Below are 18,591 nucleotides of genomic sequence, written 5' to 3' on the forward strand. Positions count from 1 at the left end.
AATTTTACGAGTCCTGATTTAGAGAATTCACCTTGAAAAAGAAGTTGTGAAGACCCGGTCATCCCTGCTTGCAGTTCAAATTGTTAAGGTACTTATTCTAATTTGCTGCGGGCAAGTACAAAATGAGCTGCTTATTCATGACAATGAGAAGAGGTGTCAATGTTCAGCTCGTACCTTTTTGACAGTGTCCAGCATGCTTTTCCCCCCTTGCCAGGGTTTGGTGTTCTTCCGGATGCAGCTCAGACTGGCCATACTGTGCCACTTCCTGTCCTCCAGCTTTCTGTGGAAGGTGTTAGCTAGCAGCAGCACCGTGTCATAGATGTAGCGGTTAGTGATCTACAGACACAAGACAAGGAAAAACACATTTCAAATCTTTTTTACCAGTAAATAGCCAGAGGCGGATGTGCTAAACAGTCACCACTCTACTGCCTGATTTTTTTTTTATTCAATTACACAATTATTGTTTTTGTACCTGTTTTTATAATATGCCTCAATAAATAAATCCAACCCTATACAGGTAAATCAAGTATATTTTTTTCTGGGATTACTTTACATAAATTGGCATGTACTTGGTCAGCCAGTGTTGACGTAAAAGTGGCTGTTTTGCAAGCATGAAGTTAGCTTCCCTTTTCTTGCAAATCCAGTGTCACTTCACTGTGCTAAAATGACATTTGCCAACCACAGGATTGTTTCAAATCCAAACACATTCAAGCAGGTTCATTCACCCTGCAGTGTGAGTGTTCCTCAATGCGGCGAAGCGGGGGCGATTCAGCACTATGATGGATGACACTCTGATTTACTGAGACTCTCCTCTTCCCCAAAAAGATAACGAGAAGATAATGAAAAGACTGACGGCAGCAGCAGCCGCCATTGCGCACACGCAGTTGATGTACGCCATCTCCCGTTAATTAAGCACAGTTATTTCACAGAGGCACACATGCCAGCAAGACCACCGCTCATACATCAAAACAGGACTATGCGCGAGTCTATTTTTAGATGCCGCCTTGTACAAATAATCAAAGCACTAGTGCACACGAAAAGCACCAAACGACGATGGCCGCCATTCTTCATTTACATTTGCAAGCGCGTTTCTCTTACTGGAACAAGTGGGAATAATGTATTATTGTGTTGTAAGACAAAAAACCTGTTGATATTCACGTTTTAAATCAAATGCTTAACTATTCCAATGACATCATTTTGCATGTCTCCATTAAAGCACTATAGACACACAACCTCAAGAATGCAACTGGAGCTGCAATTTCAGGCCTTTGCTTGAAACCAATAAATAACCACCCATATAGCTGCTGCTCACGTTTCACAAAATCACCTATTTGTGTTTTTTCTGTGGAACCTCTCCCCAGCTATTGGCTGAAAAACTCACCTATTCACAGTTGTTGTGCTGTTTACCACCAAAACCCTCTCCAACTAGGAATTGGTGTCAGGGAAGTATGCTGAAGTGATACATTGTGGTGGCCCACAAGAGGGAGACATTCACCAGGAGTGTGTAAATTTAAGGAAGGGGCAGGATTTGAAAACCCAAGGGGAGGTGTTGGCATCAATGGGTGTGGTATGCTGTTTGATGTGAAAACACTTAGTTGGTATGTGGAGAGTAAAGTGGCATGACTGGTTCTCATCTCCTCATCTTGTTATTTACCGCATCTCGACCACATCTCTACAGGGAAACAAGCTTTGTATGTTGGGGAGGAGCTAAGTTAGGTTTGGGTTGTTAATGGAAATTGCACTGGGTCTTCGCCGTGTGATGGTACAAGCACACTTATTCTGCTTTTTTTTTCAAAATTCAGAATTTATTTTTAAGAGTAATGTTGAAAGGTGACTTTGAAGTGATATTAATTTGTTTTAGGATCATAGTTTGTGGTATTTCTTTCAAGTATGAGTATAGGCAACTGTAAACATGTTAAGCGGAGTTTTTGGCTATTCGCAATAATTAAAGCACTAATCCAAAAAATATTTTGACATGGACAAATCTTAATTTATATTTACATTTAGGTACTATGCAGACTCTGTTCTCACAAGAATTTAGTAGGGTCTTCTCCAAAAAGTCTAATAGAAAACATGGACCTTCTGGGGATTTGGTCATTTTATGTATATTTCACATGTATAAGTCTTAACTATGGCGGCTTCCCCCCACATTCCAAAAAGATGCATGTTAGGTTAATTGAAGACCAAACAGGTATTGGTAAAAGCTAATTTTATTCAATGGGAAACTAAGGGCCACAGCAGCAAAGTGGAGACTGTGGAGTAGTACTGTAGCGTCCAGCGCTAAGGCACAGCAACAGGAGAGGCTGATATTACCATGTGCATTTACTTTTGGCATGCCTAGACATGTATCATCAAATGTTACAATGGGAGGCCAACCTGCTTCACTAGTGAGCAAGATAGGAAATAGTACCTTGTATTCCCCAATGGAAAACCAATAGTGAATACAGCCAAGTTGGTACCGTGTTGTGGAAAAGGGACAGACGTTAACGTAAATTTCTGTCCTTGTCTCTCTTGACTTGGCATAAGCCACTGCACGGTACCTCCGTGGCTCTTCTGGCTATTGACACTTTCCAATTGACAAAAAACAAACGAGGTAAAAGTACATGGTCCTACGGGCGAAGTAAACCACTACAGGTCATTCATTGGTCGAGCAAATGCTCCATTATCACATTTTTGTAAGATTTAACGACACCCGACTGGACATGACTCACTTAAGTATTATACTCACTTAAGCCCTTAATGTCTTCGCAAATAAAATATGCGTCTGTACTGTGGCCGACCACACGCGGAGAAGTACATACAGGAGGCTCTCGTTCTATTCAACTGTTGATGTTTGTTACCTTGTGTTCAAATGTGGTGTGTTTTTTTTATTTAAAGTGGGAAACTGAATGGCCAATGATGAGCTGAGCCAAGCAGAGTAAGACAAGAAATAGTACCTTGCAGAAGTTTGTAGTACCTGGTTTTGCCAGTGGTATAACACCAATAATAAGTGAGAGCTGTGTCGTGGAAAAAGGGTCTTTGAAGGACACAATTGTTCAGTATATCAAAAGTGATGCAAATGTCAAACTGTGCTGTCCCAAACTGGAGAGGTCATGATAGCAAAATTCAGAGTATTAAGTTTAAAATGAAAAGAAGCACAATGACGTCAGTGACATCAAGGTTCTTCTCTTGTATAATCTTTTTTTTATTTTTTTATTTTTTGGGGCAGACAGGCAGATAAGATAAAAGAAAAGAAAGATCAAACTTTCTCTCTCTCCCTTTGGAGGACTCCCACTTGTCACATCTCTCTCTTTCTGCCTTTTCTGTGGAAATTAAAGTGAAAAGAAATCTAACTCTTGCTGTGGGGACCCCTTGCCGATCAGTGGGCTCTGCATCTGTGTGTCATGTGTGCGTGCGCGTGTATGTGTGGTCAGCCTGCGTTGCTTTGCTTCATTGCAGTGTGAAATTGGGCTTCTGAGGCCACTGTCTGCCTCCTCTCTCCTTTCCACCCATACAGAGTATTGAACAGGTGCACATAAAAAACACATTGTGCTCCAGTGACTTCAAAAAAAGTTCACTATGGATTTAATGCATACAATGGGATGGCAGCTGGGGGTCTTATTAGGAATAACGGATTCTCCCTTGCACTGCACCGGAGCCTCCTGGTGTTGTTGACGGCTAATTTGCATACACTATAAAACAAGCGAATGCCTCATGCAGGGCAGGGGGGCGCGGTGTTTTAGATTAAGAATTTATAGAGTGTAACCTTCCCATGCTGAGCTGGTTGCATGTCCTCAGGCAAGTGCAGCAGCAAAGAGGCAAAAATTGATGAGTATGAGTCATTCGCTGGCCTTTTTTAAGGGGAACTCAGCTAGCCCTTATTGCATTCCTAATTCTATAACAATTATGCATTTAATGCATTCACTTACTGTATATAGCGCTTTTCATGATACTCAAAGACGCTTTACAATTGCACACATTCATTCACTCCGCAGTCACACCCTGGTGGTGGTAAGATACTTGTGTAACTACAGCTGCCCTGGGGCAGACTGACAGAAGTGTGGCTGCTACTCTGCGCCTACGGCCCCTCCGACACTACACAGCCAACCGCATTCATTCATGGGCAATGTGGGTTATGTGTCTTGCCCAGGGACACGACGACAACATGCGCTCGGGTGGGGATATGAACCGGCAAACCTCCGGTTGCAGGTACTGATTGTCGTTAGATTAGGTATTTGTTAGAGGGATTACGTCGAAAGGACTTGTGGTAGAAGTAATGGTTTGCCACACAGTTCTGATGTTTGGCATTCGAATCTCAGCTCTAGCATTTCTATGTGAAGTTTCTATGTTCCCCCATACTTGTGTGGGTTTTCGCCTAGAACTCCCATTTTTTTCCTACATTGATAAACACATGCATTTTAGGTTCTCAACTTAAATTGTACATACAGGAGGCGTGAATGTGCATGTGAATGGTTGGTTTAAGGTAGAAAGTCTATAAGGTTTCAGTCTACCGATTCCTGAAAATTAATGTCATCGCCCATGAACCAGAAAGTTGCCTGTCAGCTTAAAACATGAAAAAAAATAAAATAAACGAGATGGCCAAACATGAACAGGGATCCCAGTATTGTTTGTTTTTAACTTTTGTTGTTGTCCCATTTGTCTATTCCTGCAATCTCATGTTATTGGATGGACACACAAACAAGAACATTGCTCCCACATTTGTTCATTTTGAAATTTGTTGTTCAGTCTTGGCATAGGTCTAAGACTCATCATTTCCAGCTACAACGCCTACAAGGTCTCCATCTGTCTATTCATGAAATATATAGTTATCGTCTATGATGAACAGGAAGTTAGCTGTTAACTTACAAAATAACAGATGGACAAACAAAAACGGCGTGCGCACTTTTTACTTTTGTTGTTTGGCCTTGGCGGAGGTCTGAAACTCAAAACTTTAAGCTAGAAAGTCAACTACAGTGGGTCTTTATACCTCAATTCACAAATTATTATGTCATCTTCCATGAAAGAGTGAGTTGCCTGCTACCTTAAAAAAATGAAAAATAAAACTGATGAACCACCAGCGAAAACCAGTGATCACACTTATGTTTATTTTTAACTTTTGTTACTCAGCCTTGGTGGACATCTGAGCCTCATCATTTCAAGCTAGGAAGTCTATAAGAGCTGTAAACTGACCTTGCTGCATCCAAGCTAACCTTGTCGACTTGTTTTACTGCTGCCGTGCTGAGACATCTCCACAAGCATGGCGGCAACAATTCTCCTTTTAACAAATTTCCATGTCTCATCAAATGTGATCCCCAGGCTCTTGTGCAACCACATAAATCAACAGCACATAGATTCAATTTAATACATCTTGTCTTGGCACGTAAATAAGAGTATGCTCCCCTTTTTGTCGCCCGTCTGATGGCAGCTTGATGACTCGCACGCATAACGCACATAAAAAAAAAAACCCCAAAAAACCAGCATCATAATTGCATACATATTGTTGCCTTAGGGAACATATTAAGGGGCAGAAAAACACAACAAGGAAGAAAGAAAAACATGAGAGAAGGATGGAAAAATTGTAACATAATTTGTAACATAAAATGTACGGAAGGATGCGGGCCAACTTTACGCCAAATTTAGAATGAGGCACAAAGAGAGGACAGCATCAAATCAGCTAACCTGATGTCATCGAAGATATACAGCACTGTACACCGGTATTGGAGTCCAAACCAGCAAAACAAGACTGAAATGTAAATCCAGTCAGCAAAGCTGATAAGATGAGAAGCAAAGCTAATCTCCTAATGCCTGTTCTTGTTCTTTTTGTTTGTTTGTTTTTTGGTCTTTCAGCATTCCTCAAGTACATTAAAAGGGGGAATTAAATAACAAAGACTAGGCTAGTAACTTTCCTGAAGTCCATTTTGTAAGCTCTAAAGAAGAGGAAGATGTGTCTGCTGCGTGTGCCACATACATGTACAGTAAATGACAACTGTAATTTTTTGCCGTGTGCTTGATAGTTAACACTTCGTTTTTTAGAAATGGGTTTCGAAATGAAAGCCATTCCCACCCAAGCTACAATAATGTTAATTCATGTTGTGTTAGGGATGGGAATCGAAAACCGGTTCTTTTGCTTGCCTTTCGATTCATCTTCAGTTGAATTATTGAAGGCATTATATGCGAGAAGTCTATTTTGACACTGAACCTTTCCAGCATGCCATAAATGTCGATATAAAATATACTGTATGAATATATAAAAATGTCTACCGCTTTATACCATTATTTTGATGTGCAGGATATTGTGTTAGCTCTGTTGCCACACTAATCAGAATCATCTTTATTTGCCAAGTATGTCCAAAAAACACACAAGGAATTTGTCTCCGGTAGTTGGAGCCGCTCTCGTACGACAACAGACAGTCAATTGACAGGGAACACTTTTGAGACATAAAGACATTGAGAAAAACAGTCACTGAGCAATAAAGGGTTGCTAGTTATCTGGTAATGCCGGTACATTATTATTTTTTGGGGGGAAAATTGTGCAAAAAGATGCAGTCCTCTAGCACTTAGAGCAGTTTGAATGACTAATATAGCAATAGTCCGGTGCAATGACCATTGTGCAAAGGGCGCCGAGACTTCAAGGAGTGTATGCAGTTTAAAGTGACTAGTAGCGCGTAATCTGGGACAATGTTGATTGTGCAAATGTTGCAGATACTCCTCAGTCAGTGTGCAAGTGGGGCCGACGCTACTCTGGCATGAGTTGCCAGTATTGGTCAAAAACATATATGCAAATAGTGCAGCGTGGCGAGACTACGTCAGAGAGTGCACGAGTAATATATAAATGGCCCGACAGAAATGTGACAACAAAGTCAAGACAAAAAATTGGCAGCATGTTGCAATGGAATTGTCGGTTAGCTGTTTAAGAAGTTGATCGCAAGAGGGAAGAAGCTGTTGGAATGTCTGCTAGTTCTAGTTTTCATTGATCGGTATGTAATGTAATGTGGATTAATGTACCCTATGTTATCTAACATCTAACATTTTGCAATTAATAAGATATATTGATTTGATTGCTGACTATATAAAATATTTACAGTATTCTTTTTTTTTTGTCATTTTCTTCTAGTGTTATGTATGTTTGTACACATGACTAACAAAGACACTTATTATTAATGTTCCAGGTTACACAGTTCTAATTTTATGCTCAATAAATTCCAGTCATTTCCATAATATGTGAAGAAATTTTAAGGAAGAGAAATAATAAAATCATAAAGTAAATGAAACACAAGATCAATAAAGTGGCTGTTTTTCTTTAGTTTTAAATAACAGTTAGTGATTTGGTTTGACGTGGGCTCACCTCCAGCTGCTGAGCCTTGGCATTCTTGGGGTCACAGAGGGACGTGTTGATCCGGTGGTTGTGCTTAACGCAACGCTGGGTTGTGTTCTGTGGCATGGGAAATGTCTGGCGCACCAACGTCAGCCGGCCCACCGACTTCATTACCAACTCTTGCAGGTCGTAGTCGGAGATCTCCTGAGAGGCCGCAAAATACAGAGGGATCGATACAAACAAGTTGCTGTGGGGTGTGCTAGATGTAAGCCATTCATTTTAACTACAGTGAACCCCGCTAATCGCGGGGGATACATTCCAGGCCCACCCCGCTATAGGTCAAAATCTGCGACATTGAGAAACCATATGAAAAAAAAAAACTTTTTATATTTGTAGTTTTACCAATCCCACACACTAAAAAAAAAACATGTTTAAACAAATTGTAAATGTATTTGAACAAAAAAAGAAATTATTACAATTAGATATGAGCATTTAAGAGGCGGGGCCTGATGGAGTGGTGAGTGGTGTCTGACGTAGGCGAATATGCGTGTGAGAGACTGGGTGTGAGGTGTGGCTGATAGCAGCTCCTGCGTGCGTGTACTCTCTTAAACTGTTCTCCTGGCGTTCAATAAACAGATGAAAAGTGCACTGTGGCTCTCCTTTCCCACATTTAAGTGCATTACAGTGAGTAAGTACACTGTAAAAACCCATAAAGAAAATAGATTGATTTAAACTGCAGATTCCTGCGATGTAGCAGCGATTTCTGCAAACAAGACAGAGAAAAAAAAGTCTGAAAAAAAAAGCGAAGTTCAAACAATGAACTGCTAGCTAGCGGGGGAACAATGTAGTAGAATATAACATACAAACAGCGCCCATAACTTGCACTACAGTAATGCAAGTAAAATTCCTGATCTGCACCAAATTTGGACTGCTCCGAAAAGGTTCAGCACAAATGGATCAATTTTGCACAACAAACTTATCTTCCAAATCTTCCAAAACTAATGATATAATCAGTCACTTTTTAATCATTTGAGTGCCATTTGAAAATGGAAAGAACAAATGATGCACAGATTCTCGAGCTCACCTGCAACCTGTAGATCTACTCGACTTGTACTGTTTTGAAACTTGAGAGGACAAGGCATACACGCATGGTTGAACGTGCTTAAGATTTCATTATTTCACTCCTTGGATTAGGTAAAGCGTATCAGTTTGTTTAGTTTACACCCATGCTGATTTGATTTCCTTACTGACTTAACCCTTCTTCAAACAAGTTTCACCCAAGACTCCTTTTTGTCAAATAGAACCAAAAGCACAAAAATATGGACTAGGTTAATAACTGGTTAATATTGGAACAAGTATTATGAGTTACTCTGTGACTCCTATCCCTGCTATATACTGTATCAAGAGAGAAAACAAATCCCAGCATGAACAAACAATTGTCGACAACAAACTCGGGGGACTCTCACCTCCTGTCACTCGCCTCAGGCTACTTCTTGTCAAACTACCATTCAATCAGTTGAAAAAAAACAACAAACTAAGATGTGCAATCCAACCCACAAAATGGAACAATGAATCACAAAATGTGTCTGAAAAGCTTGGAGTAACCTCTGCAGCCTGACAGCTCATTGGTTGCTTACTCCATAAACTTTAAAATCTTGGTCTCTCCCATCGACCCTGAGCTCTCTTTTTCATCTGGCTTTTTATTTGAAAACATCTCTCATTCCTTATTATACTTTGTCCTCTGGCCTCTCTCCTCACAGCCTCTTCACCTCTCCCCCAGAGACATTAAATCCCTCCTCCTTCAGCGAAGAAACTATTAATTTCTTCTCTAACCTTTTCCATGACCCCCCCCCCCCCCCATCCCCCATTTCCACCGTTCACCCTCTCAAGTTCTCCCTGTTCTGTTTGGGAAATACCCACACGGTCTTTATAGCCTTCAATTTTGGTATCGTTATGCTCCTTCACTAAAAATAAAGTTAAAGGATGCAATCGCACCACTAGTTGGCTTTTTCTTGTATGAATTGGTTGATGGGTTTGTAAAATTGATACATTACCTGCCTTGTTCAGTTTGTTTACATTTAGAAATGAAAGTGAAACAATGACTGACTTGCTTCTCTTATTGGTGGGTAAAATGTAGTGTTAACATTAACGTTATGGGGTAAAGTCTAAGTGTTAGGATGTAATTTAGGGGGTGAGGGTTATGATTAAGTAGTTGTTTGGGGTTAGACAGCACTGGACGACTGGTTAGCACATCTGCCTCACAGTTCTGAGGACCGGGGTTCAAATCCCGGCCCCGCCTGTGTGGAGTTTGCATGTTCTCCCCGTGCCTGCGTGGGTTTTCTCCGGGTACTCCGGTTTCCTCCCACATCCCAAAAACATGCGTGGTAGGTTGATTGAAGACTCTAAATTGCCCGTAGGTGTTAATGTGAGCGCAAATGGTTGTTTTTTTTATATGTGGCCTGTGATTGGCTGGTGACCAGTTCAGGGTTTTACCCCGCCTGTCGCCCCAAAGATAGCTGGGATAGGCTTCAGCACTCCCGTGACCCTAGTGAGGAGAAGCGGTACAGAAAATGGATGGATGGGTTACGTGTGTGGTGGATTTTGGTGCTGCTAACCACACAAAACCAGATCACACACATGCAGGCATGGAAGGAGATATGTCAGTGTGAAAAGTGCACGTCAAGAGTGCTGCGCCTCTTGAGCTAGAGGGTTGGTGACAGTGCAATGCTCAAGAGCACCTCAAGAGTTGACAGGAAGCAGAGTATCATTTCTCAGTGTTCAATTTAGGATTAGGTTTTAGGTTAGCACTATAAACCTACAGTTAGTGTCGGGTAAGGAAAGGTTCAGGTTTAAGTGGTTGGGTTAGGTGTTAGGGTAAGGGATAGAGTAAGGAGGTTACGTTTCGGTGTTCGGGTTAGGAAGAGTGAAACAATCTAATAAACGACCAAGCAAGGGTCCGGGAAAGGGTTACGTGGCAGAGTGCACTTTGAGGGAGGATCTTGAGTAAACCACTAACCACATTCAAAATGTTGACAAAAGCCCCATTTATCCTCTACATTAGAACCTCATACGGATATGCACAAAGACTTAACGTATGTTTTCTGCAACCATAAAGGAGCGTTAAGTCAAGGGAATCAAGTCAACTGCAGAAACACAATACAACAAACTTCAGTACTTCTACTTTGGCCCGTATCATACCAGTCTTCTCGGACCAGTCATTCGAGTGTCAGGGGAACTGGAACCTATCCCAGCTGACGTTGGGCATGGTACACCCTGGACTGGTCGCCAGTCAGTTGCCAGGCACATACTGTATAGACAAACAGCCACTCACACCTGTTGTTGTTAACCTATGGACAGTTTTGGGATGTGGGAGAAAGCCGGCGTACCCTTGGAAAACCCACGCAAGCACAGGGAAAATAAACAAGTTGCAAACAGCAAGGGAGGACCGGAGATTCGAACCTCAAACTTCAAAACTGTGAGGTAGACGTGACAACCACTAGTGTTCCATGCTGCCAGCCTTTTCAATGCAAAAAGCAAAAATTTAACTGTACTGCTTCACGGTTAAGTGTCAAATTTTTCAATGTTCCCTTCTAAACTTAAGAGAAAAAGAGGAGTGTGTCCTTTAAGGTTTCTCTTCCTCATCCTCACCCCCCGAGCAGAACGAAGGCGATGAAGAAGGGCAGGGTGATCAATTATAAAGTGTGAACTGTGCCTCAGTGGGACGTCTAACTGCTGGCTGTAGATAAAGCAAAGTTATGACAACCATACACTATCCCCCCATCCATAATAAAGCACAGAGAGGCAGCACACGCTCCCTCCCATAGTCATTCTCCAAAGTACAAAAGAATATTGAAGCCTTCATCCACTTAAAGAGTCTGTTTGACTATAAAAGCTTCACACATCCCATTATGAAGTTGTGTATGCATTAGATTAGAACATTCTAAATTCTTCTAGACGGCATTACGATCGGCAGAAGTAGGATATTGTATCGGCCTATTTCTAGTGCAGTAGAGTGAAAACGATGTCAGAGATTTTGGCACCGAAAGCAAAAAAATAATAAGTAATAATTGCACCTTACAGAAATAGCTTCAAAATCATGACGATTGCACAGCTGCATGCGATGAGAATGACATGCCCCGCGACAAACACAACACTTGTGCACTGCTTGTTTCGTCTCTGCTTGAACAAATGTCGCATATTAAAATACAAACATGGTTTTACAATTGCTGTTAGCATTTAGCGTTAACTTTAATTGTGTATTTTTCGGTCAACAAGGAAAAGTCAAGTTGCAGTTAAGAAAGTTACATTGTACACATTTAGTTAGTCCATGCCAAGTTAACCATTTGTATTTTCATATTTTAAAACTGTGCATTTTCAAATATTAAAATCAAGTTTTTGTCTTTATTATGATACTTATTGAATAAATGTTTTGGTCATTTTTACTGAAATGGTGGTTTATATTGAAGCTATTCTCAGTACATTTTAAGGCAGTATTTTTTTTTTCACATTAAAATACAGTATTAACGCAGAACACTGCCAAAACAATGCTGCATTTAATGCATACTTCTGAATGGTAAAACACAAAACAGTGAAGGAGAAAAAGGGTCTCCTATATTCGAGGTAAGATGATGCATTTTATCTGAGAGGAGACTACGGGCCTCTGCAGCAAAGTGAAGACAGTGAGATATACAGTAATACTGCAGTACAGTTATTTCTAGTTAAAAAGTTACATTACTACAGAGCTAAACGTTTTGATTTGATTTTGCCAATAGAAAAGTGAGTATAGCTGCACTTGCGACATTCTTTCTTCTCATGCTTTTAATCCTGTCATTAGCATTATCAACATTAATAAGCAGCTCTGTTTGAAAAGATGCATCATTGCTTTGCTAATGACAAAACACAGTGCTTAGTATGATCTTAAAGAGCGAAAATGTTGGTTTTGCAGATGTATTTTCTCAAGAGGCAGTGTTGCTTTTACCCTTAGTGTCTACCAGACTGCCATGGACGGGTTTTTTTAAACCGGGGTCCCTGGACTCTTGGGGGTCCGTGAGCTGTAACTCGGGGTCCCACAAAATAATTCACAATATATTATGTCTTGTGATTTTTTTTTTTTTTTTTATACCTATACCTACACATGGGGACCGGCACGCCCATAAAACAACAAATATACTAAACCAATTACTTCTCCCTACCTTTAAGCTTTGGGCTAATAAAAAGCTTTGATATGACTGTGATATATCACATACTGTAAATCTGACATCATCTAAGTCCCGCATGCTCTTTTGTCCAGTAGCATTTTACATGTGATGAAAGACAACCTTGGCAAAATATTTGCGGCTTGGAACCACATACCTCGGGTCAAACGTTTCCAACATAATAATAAATCACTTCTTTTAAAATAGAAAAGCAATTGACTCTATTAATGTCTTACACCGAGCTATTTTCTCGTAATATACAAAACAATGTGAAAAAGATTCCACTCAAATTGTCTTTTTCCGAGAAGGAATTCAAGTCACTTTTTTTTCAGTCACTAAAGGGTCAGACAAGTCACTAAGATGGCAACACTGACTGAGCATAGAAAAACGAACTCCTCTCTGTCCGCAGCCATGTTTTTTGTGGAAGCACAACATCACATCAACTATCAAAGATGGAGAAATACAGTAGTCAGTTAAGTTCATTTCAATTTGTTTAAGTTCATTGTCTAGTAAACAGGTCATTAATATTTATGTTGAAATCCTAAAACAAATTTTCAAAAATTAATCCCATGCCACATGGTAGTTATGCTTTATAATGTAAAGCTAATGAGGGTTACAGGGTACAGTTCCCCTGGACCCAAAAGCTTTGAGAACCAGGATTTATGCCATACATTCCAGTAGTACACTTTACTGTGATGCCAAAAAGGTTTCAATTAGACTTGCATGTTCATCATCCCAGGAAAAGCTGGCAAAAAACCAGAGCACTGACATCCAGGCAGCCCGAAAAGTGTTAAGACAACAGCAGATGTCTGACAGCTCAATGTGAATGTGCCCTAGCAGGCAATCGACAAGACATGAGAGCACGCTCAGCGGGCCGCTCCACATTGTTAGCTGCCATAAGCGAGCACACAGGGAACCTAGTCGTGTGGTGCCTTCAGTGAAGCCACAGGTTTTTAACACTTCTGCTGTCGCTATTGTCATTTTCTTCATCTATTTAAACCAAATACAGCGCTTCAGCAAACAGTGGCTGGGGAGCATGTATTTACTCAACTGCAGATAGGGGAGGCACATATTGAAGTATGTTACCCGTATACTATTATTTAGGTCGAGCAAAATTGCGAGTTTAAAACAAAATAGAAATGACTTTTATGGAGAAATGTAGAGAAATGGCAAGAACCGAGGGCAGGCTAGGAACAGAAACATGAATGCATTTTGCAACATTATCGAGCAATCACGTCAGTCCACTTGAATATTAATTATGGTTAAAAATGCCGCCTGCACAAAACTAGACTTTACACCGATTTTACCGGCCTGATCGGTATCGGATGTTAATTAGCATTTTATGTTGAGCGGCTGATCAGCTTTAATGTCATAATTCGCTGATCCAATCAATGACGTCATTGATCGGCTCCGCAAAAGACATTTACTCCGCGTCGCCATCGTGCACAGTATATTTGAATCCAAAAGCTAGTTTATTTTTAGCCTTGTCGCGTGTCTTTTGACGTAGTACTGTAAATATCTGATGGTCAATAAAGTTATAAAAAAAACACGTCGGCGGTGTGGGACAGACAACACATAATGCCTGCATCAGACTACAAGACAAATTTGCTCTTAACATATTTTACCATTGAAAAATCTCACGGCACACCAACAAACAAAAATGTCACAAAAAGGGGATACATTAATTACTGTATGTACTTCCTGCCATCTAAAAGAAGACCATTCATTTGTTCTGTCTGTCACTGTGCATCACTGGCATAAATAGATTAACAAAGATACATTATTTATTGTAAATATACATTTTGTAGCAATTAAGTACACAAGTATATACTGTAAATGAACAGGTTGTTTAAATAGACACATTGCTCCATCTTGTGATCGGATCGGTGATCGGTTTTTTAAACTCGCTGATCGTGATCGGCCCCAAAAATCCTGATCGTGTAAAGCCTACACAAAACTTAAGCCAAGATAATCTCAGTAGTATATCATTAAAATTATTAAAATCGTCTCTCTCTGGACCCATCTAATGCCTCTAATTTAATTTAATTTTTTCTGATTATTTAAAAATTTGGCACAGTGCAAGAAGAATAACCAATCAGAAGAGACTGTCGGGGCTGGAGGCGTGAGCGAGGGGTGTTGTCAGTCGTTTGATCATGCACATGCGTCTCGCAAGAGAGACTATTAGAGACTTTTGGCAGGTCTATTCAACTCCGGTTAACAACAGCAGTTACTGTATATCCCACTAACGAGGATCTTCCAAAAAGGAAGACGCACGAAGTCTTGCATTCCCCAAGAACATTAACACAGACGCACAACATCATGCTTACCGTAATTTCTCGTGTATAATGCGCATTTTCCCCCCCAAAAATGTCAAAAGTCAATGGTTTGCATTATGCATAGGGATAGGGGAAAATGAAAAAAACTTTTCTACCATTTTATAAATGTATGCCGCCATTTAACGGTTATGAGAAAGGTGAAGCCTACACTTTCATTCCAATATGACAGTCATAAATACTTATGACTGCATAATATGTACATTTGTGCTCATAAGTTGAAATATTGATGTTGTTTTTTTAAAACGACTGATGACTGAACAACAACCATCATTAATTTCTTCACGGCTATGTTTTTTTTTTTTTTTTTTATGACAATGCTTTTCTGAAATGCTTGACATTTGAATTCCAATTAAAATAAAATTAAATGTGTTCTGCCTGGCCCTTCATGTTTTCTTTAAAGAATTGTACCCATCTTACAAATTATGCCTGAGTAATCAAACATATGAGCACAACTGTGTGATTTCTCATTTACTAAATAAAAGTAGCGCTGTGAATTTCAAAATAAGAGCAAATTAAAAAAAAGTATTATGTGTTCAAATAAAGTGCTTAACTTGAGAATAATTATTTGAAAAAACTAACAAAATACAGATAATTCATGTTTTGATCATATGGGTAGAAGTAAAATCATGCATTGTAAACAAATTTTGAGGTCAACTTTGGGGTTGCACATTATACATGGGTGCGCATTATACACGAGAAATCACGGTAATACTGCACAAACGGGTAAGTCTCCAAACTTTTATCCACCTGAGAGACTTCTTCTGTGGGTGCTGCTGTTTTGGTGAGCAGCACAGTTCAGTTGGGCACAGCAGTTAATTCTTGTGAATGCGTCTCCTGTGTGAACCATAGGATCTTTGAACTGAGGTAAATACAGTTATTATCAGTTTTATTCCTAATGGAAATTTAAGGGAGGTCTGTATTTGTCCCGAGTGTATTTGAGTGGACAAATGTGGTGAACAGCATCGATTAGAGGGACAACCACTATTTGGTATGCACTCGGCTTTAAATAATGTGCAGACACACATGCGCTTGTTTTGCTCGTTTTTAATCAAAGGAACATTCATAAATTATAAACAAAGCTCTCCAAGAATCACATTAACATAAAATTATAGCTAAAGCTATCTTATGACCAACGGTCAGATTAAAATGTGACCAGGGAGGAATAACTAACTGAATTCAAAGTGCGAAATTGCAGTTTTCCCCTCCCCCCCCCAAAAAAAGGAGAAAAAAAAGTTTACTACTATGATTAAGATCGTTACTTCGTGGACTTCTAGTGCTCTCATTTCGCCTCCCAGTGCTGTTAATATTTAAGTCACTTCACTATTTTTTTATTAGAAAACTTCTTCTCATCTAAAGGGGTTCTGCAGGGGTCATAAGCAAGTATCATCTGCTTAAAAGCCTCGATAAATATCAATTTAAATTGTGATAGGCCCTTTACAGCCAAGGGATGACCAAGTTCTTGTCATTTTTTTCTTTACATATTACGTTAAAGCGCACCATTTCTTTTCTGTATTACTGTAATAAATACCAGGAGTGGTCATTTAGTTCTTGCAAGAAGAGGAGAAATTGTATAAAGAAGATGCACAGAATGCAGTAAACAAGGTCTTTTGACTAACATGCGGAGGTGGGTAGAGTAGCCAAATATTGTACTCAACTAAGAGTACTGTTACTTTAGAATATGACTCAAGTAAAAGTAAAAAGTAGTCATCCAAATATTTACTTGAGCAAGAATAAGAAAGTACTCAATGAAAAAACTACTCAAGTAAAGAGTAACTTGTGAGTAACTTCAGATTTTTTATTTTTTTAATCAGAGCACGAACATCAAATAAAATAAATACAATAATAATATATGGGAGGATAGGGCTAATGTTGCCATTTCCACTCCAAAAACAACAATAGAAACATCTGCAAATTATCGGAAGGTGTTTTCTCATGTTAGAAGTGGTCTAAAATATCAGAGTTTGCCACAATTTAAGAGTTGCATGACAAAGCTGTTGTTTTTTGGAGTTTGTACAGTAAACACACTCGCGCGGCTGTTTTGTTTAGTTTTTTCCCCCCCACAATGAGTCATTTTGATTGGCTCGCGAAGGCTACATACGCAGTCATGTGACTGCCTTGTGTCGTCTGATTGGTGAATTAGAGTCAAATGGCATTAGTGATTGGAGCAACGGGCGCCCTATGCAGAAGTCGAAGATGGAGTCTAAAAATAGACGCACACACGTTAGAATACATAAATAAAAGTAGCGAACGGCTTGTGGATCATTGCAACAGAGTAAAAGTATCGATCCTTCTTCACATAAATACTCAAGTAAAAGTAAAAAGTACGGTGCATTTATAGTACTCTGACAAGTACAGTTTATCAAAAATGTTACTTGAGTAAATGTAACGGAGTAAATGTAGCGCGTTACTACCCACCTCTGCTAACATGGTAGCTTATGCTCAAAGACAGCTTTTTTTGTGACCACACATTATAATAATAATAATAATAATAATTGTTGTCTAAAAATATCTGATGATATGTAATGGCTTGTTCTGGTAAATTCCTATTACAATTCCAATTGGACATTAAAAGGAATTAACGTGAGCTTATGGGAATTAATAGGAATTTTACCTCACCGGATACAAATATGCAATGAAATCAAAGATACATGAAATGCAATTGCACAGAGTCTGGTTGCTTAAATATAATTATGTTGGAAGATATTTCTATTGCTGCTGTCCAATGAAAAGCAAATACTGCCAGTCCAAATTTTGATAGTATGTTTAATACAAATTCTTACAAACTCATACAATTGTGATATACAGTATCTGCTTTGGACAGCGAAAATATGTTCAATTAATGTTAATTCATGCAATTTCCAAAAAGCTTCTGTTAATTCCCAACCAAAGTGTCTTGGAGGTTTGTACTCAACATACAGTTGGACAATGGCACATCAGAAAAACTATAATGATACCATCGAATTTCATAAAAAGGCAGTACTGAAAAGCCGTGTCCACTAACGGATAAATTTGTTATCTTTTCAAGAACTCACCTCGTTGATGAGGATCCAGTGACAATCAAAGGCCACCAAGTTGGTCTCGACCACCTGCAACACAATACGCAACATTTAGCATTGAAAACGCACACAGTAATGATCTACAGGAAAAAACATTATGTCTCTGAAATTGCACAAAACTTCAGAGTTCACCGGGGAATTAACGAAGTACAAATGAAGTGAACCCCCGACTTTTTTGTGGCGTATCGGGTCAAAGCCCTGAAACGAATAGCAAAAATCTGCAAGCAACTGACGCTTACACAAAAATGTTTGTAACTGCCTGTAGGTGACTGAAGATAGCTGCAAATCACTTTTTCTATTAGGCAAAGCTATGGCCTGACCAAAGGAAGTTCCTTTCCTCAGCGCAATATGGCATCAAACCACAATTTTTATGAGACATGTTTTTTTTTTCTCCAATGAATGATGATGCAGCATCGAGATAAGTAAAAGGTTGGAATTTTAATTGCTTGATTGATTGAGTCATTGAGGACTTGGGGACTTTTTGGGTGAAAAAAAAAAAACGGGACAGCAATGATATTCAGGAACGTGAACGAGGTGGCAACAGATTCTGAAAAGTAAGGTATCCCCTACCCATGTCCTTATTGAAGAGGTTTATTGGATATTGTCGGCTTCAAGAATGATTCCTGGCAAATGTTTTGTGTCTTGTGCCAACCTAATAACCACGTTTTTGGTGTTAAAAAAATGTAAATCTCAGTTTAATCTGAAAAAAA

General features: G+C 39.5%; 1 protein-coding gene across 6 annotated transcripts in view; it reads right to left on the reverse strand.

The window, feature by feature from the left end:
• grid2 (glutamate receptor, ionotropic, delta 2) overlaps positions 1-18,591 on the reverse strand; it is a 456,195-nt gene that overhangs the window by 148,811 nt on the left and 288,793 nt on the right. For all 6 annotated transcript variants that reach the window (XR_009787777.1, XR_009787779.1, XR_009787778.1 and 3 more), the window contains exons 5-7: positions 17,858-17,911; positions 7,325-7,498; positions 175-336 (exon numbers count right to left, since the gene is read on the reverse strand). Coding sequence is in view for 3 of the 6 variants with exons in the window: in XM_061767886.1 (XP_061623870.1) it covers positions 175-336; positions 7,325-7,498; positions 17,858-17,911 (390 nt within the window). In the remaining 3 variants the exon portion in view is untranslated. The remainder of the gene's footprint in view (positions 1-174; positions 337-7,324; positions 7,499-17,857; positions 17,912-18,591) is intronic.

The sequence above is a fragment of the Phyllopteryx taeniolatus genome, chromosome 3, assembly GCF_024500385.1.
Source record: "Phyllopteryx taeniolatus isolate TA_2022b chromosome 3, UOR_Ptae_1.2, whole genome shotgun sequence".
NCBI classification, from domain to species: Eukaryota; Metazoa; Chordata; class Actinopteri; order Syngnathiformes; family Syngnathidae; genus Phyllopteryx; species Phyllopteryx taeniolatus.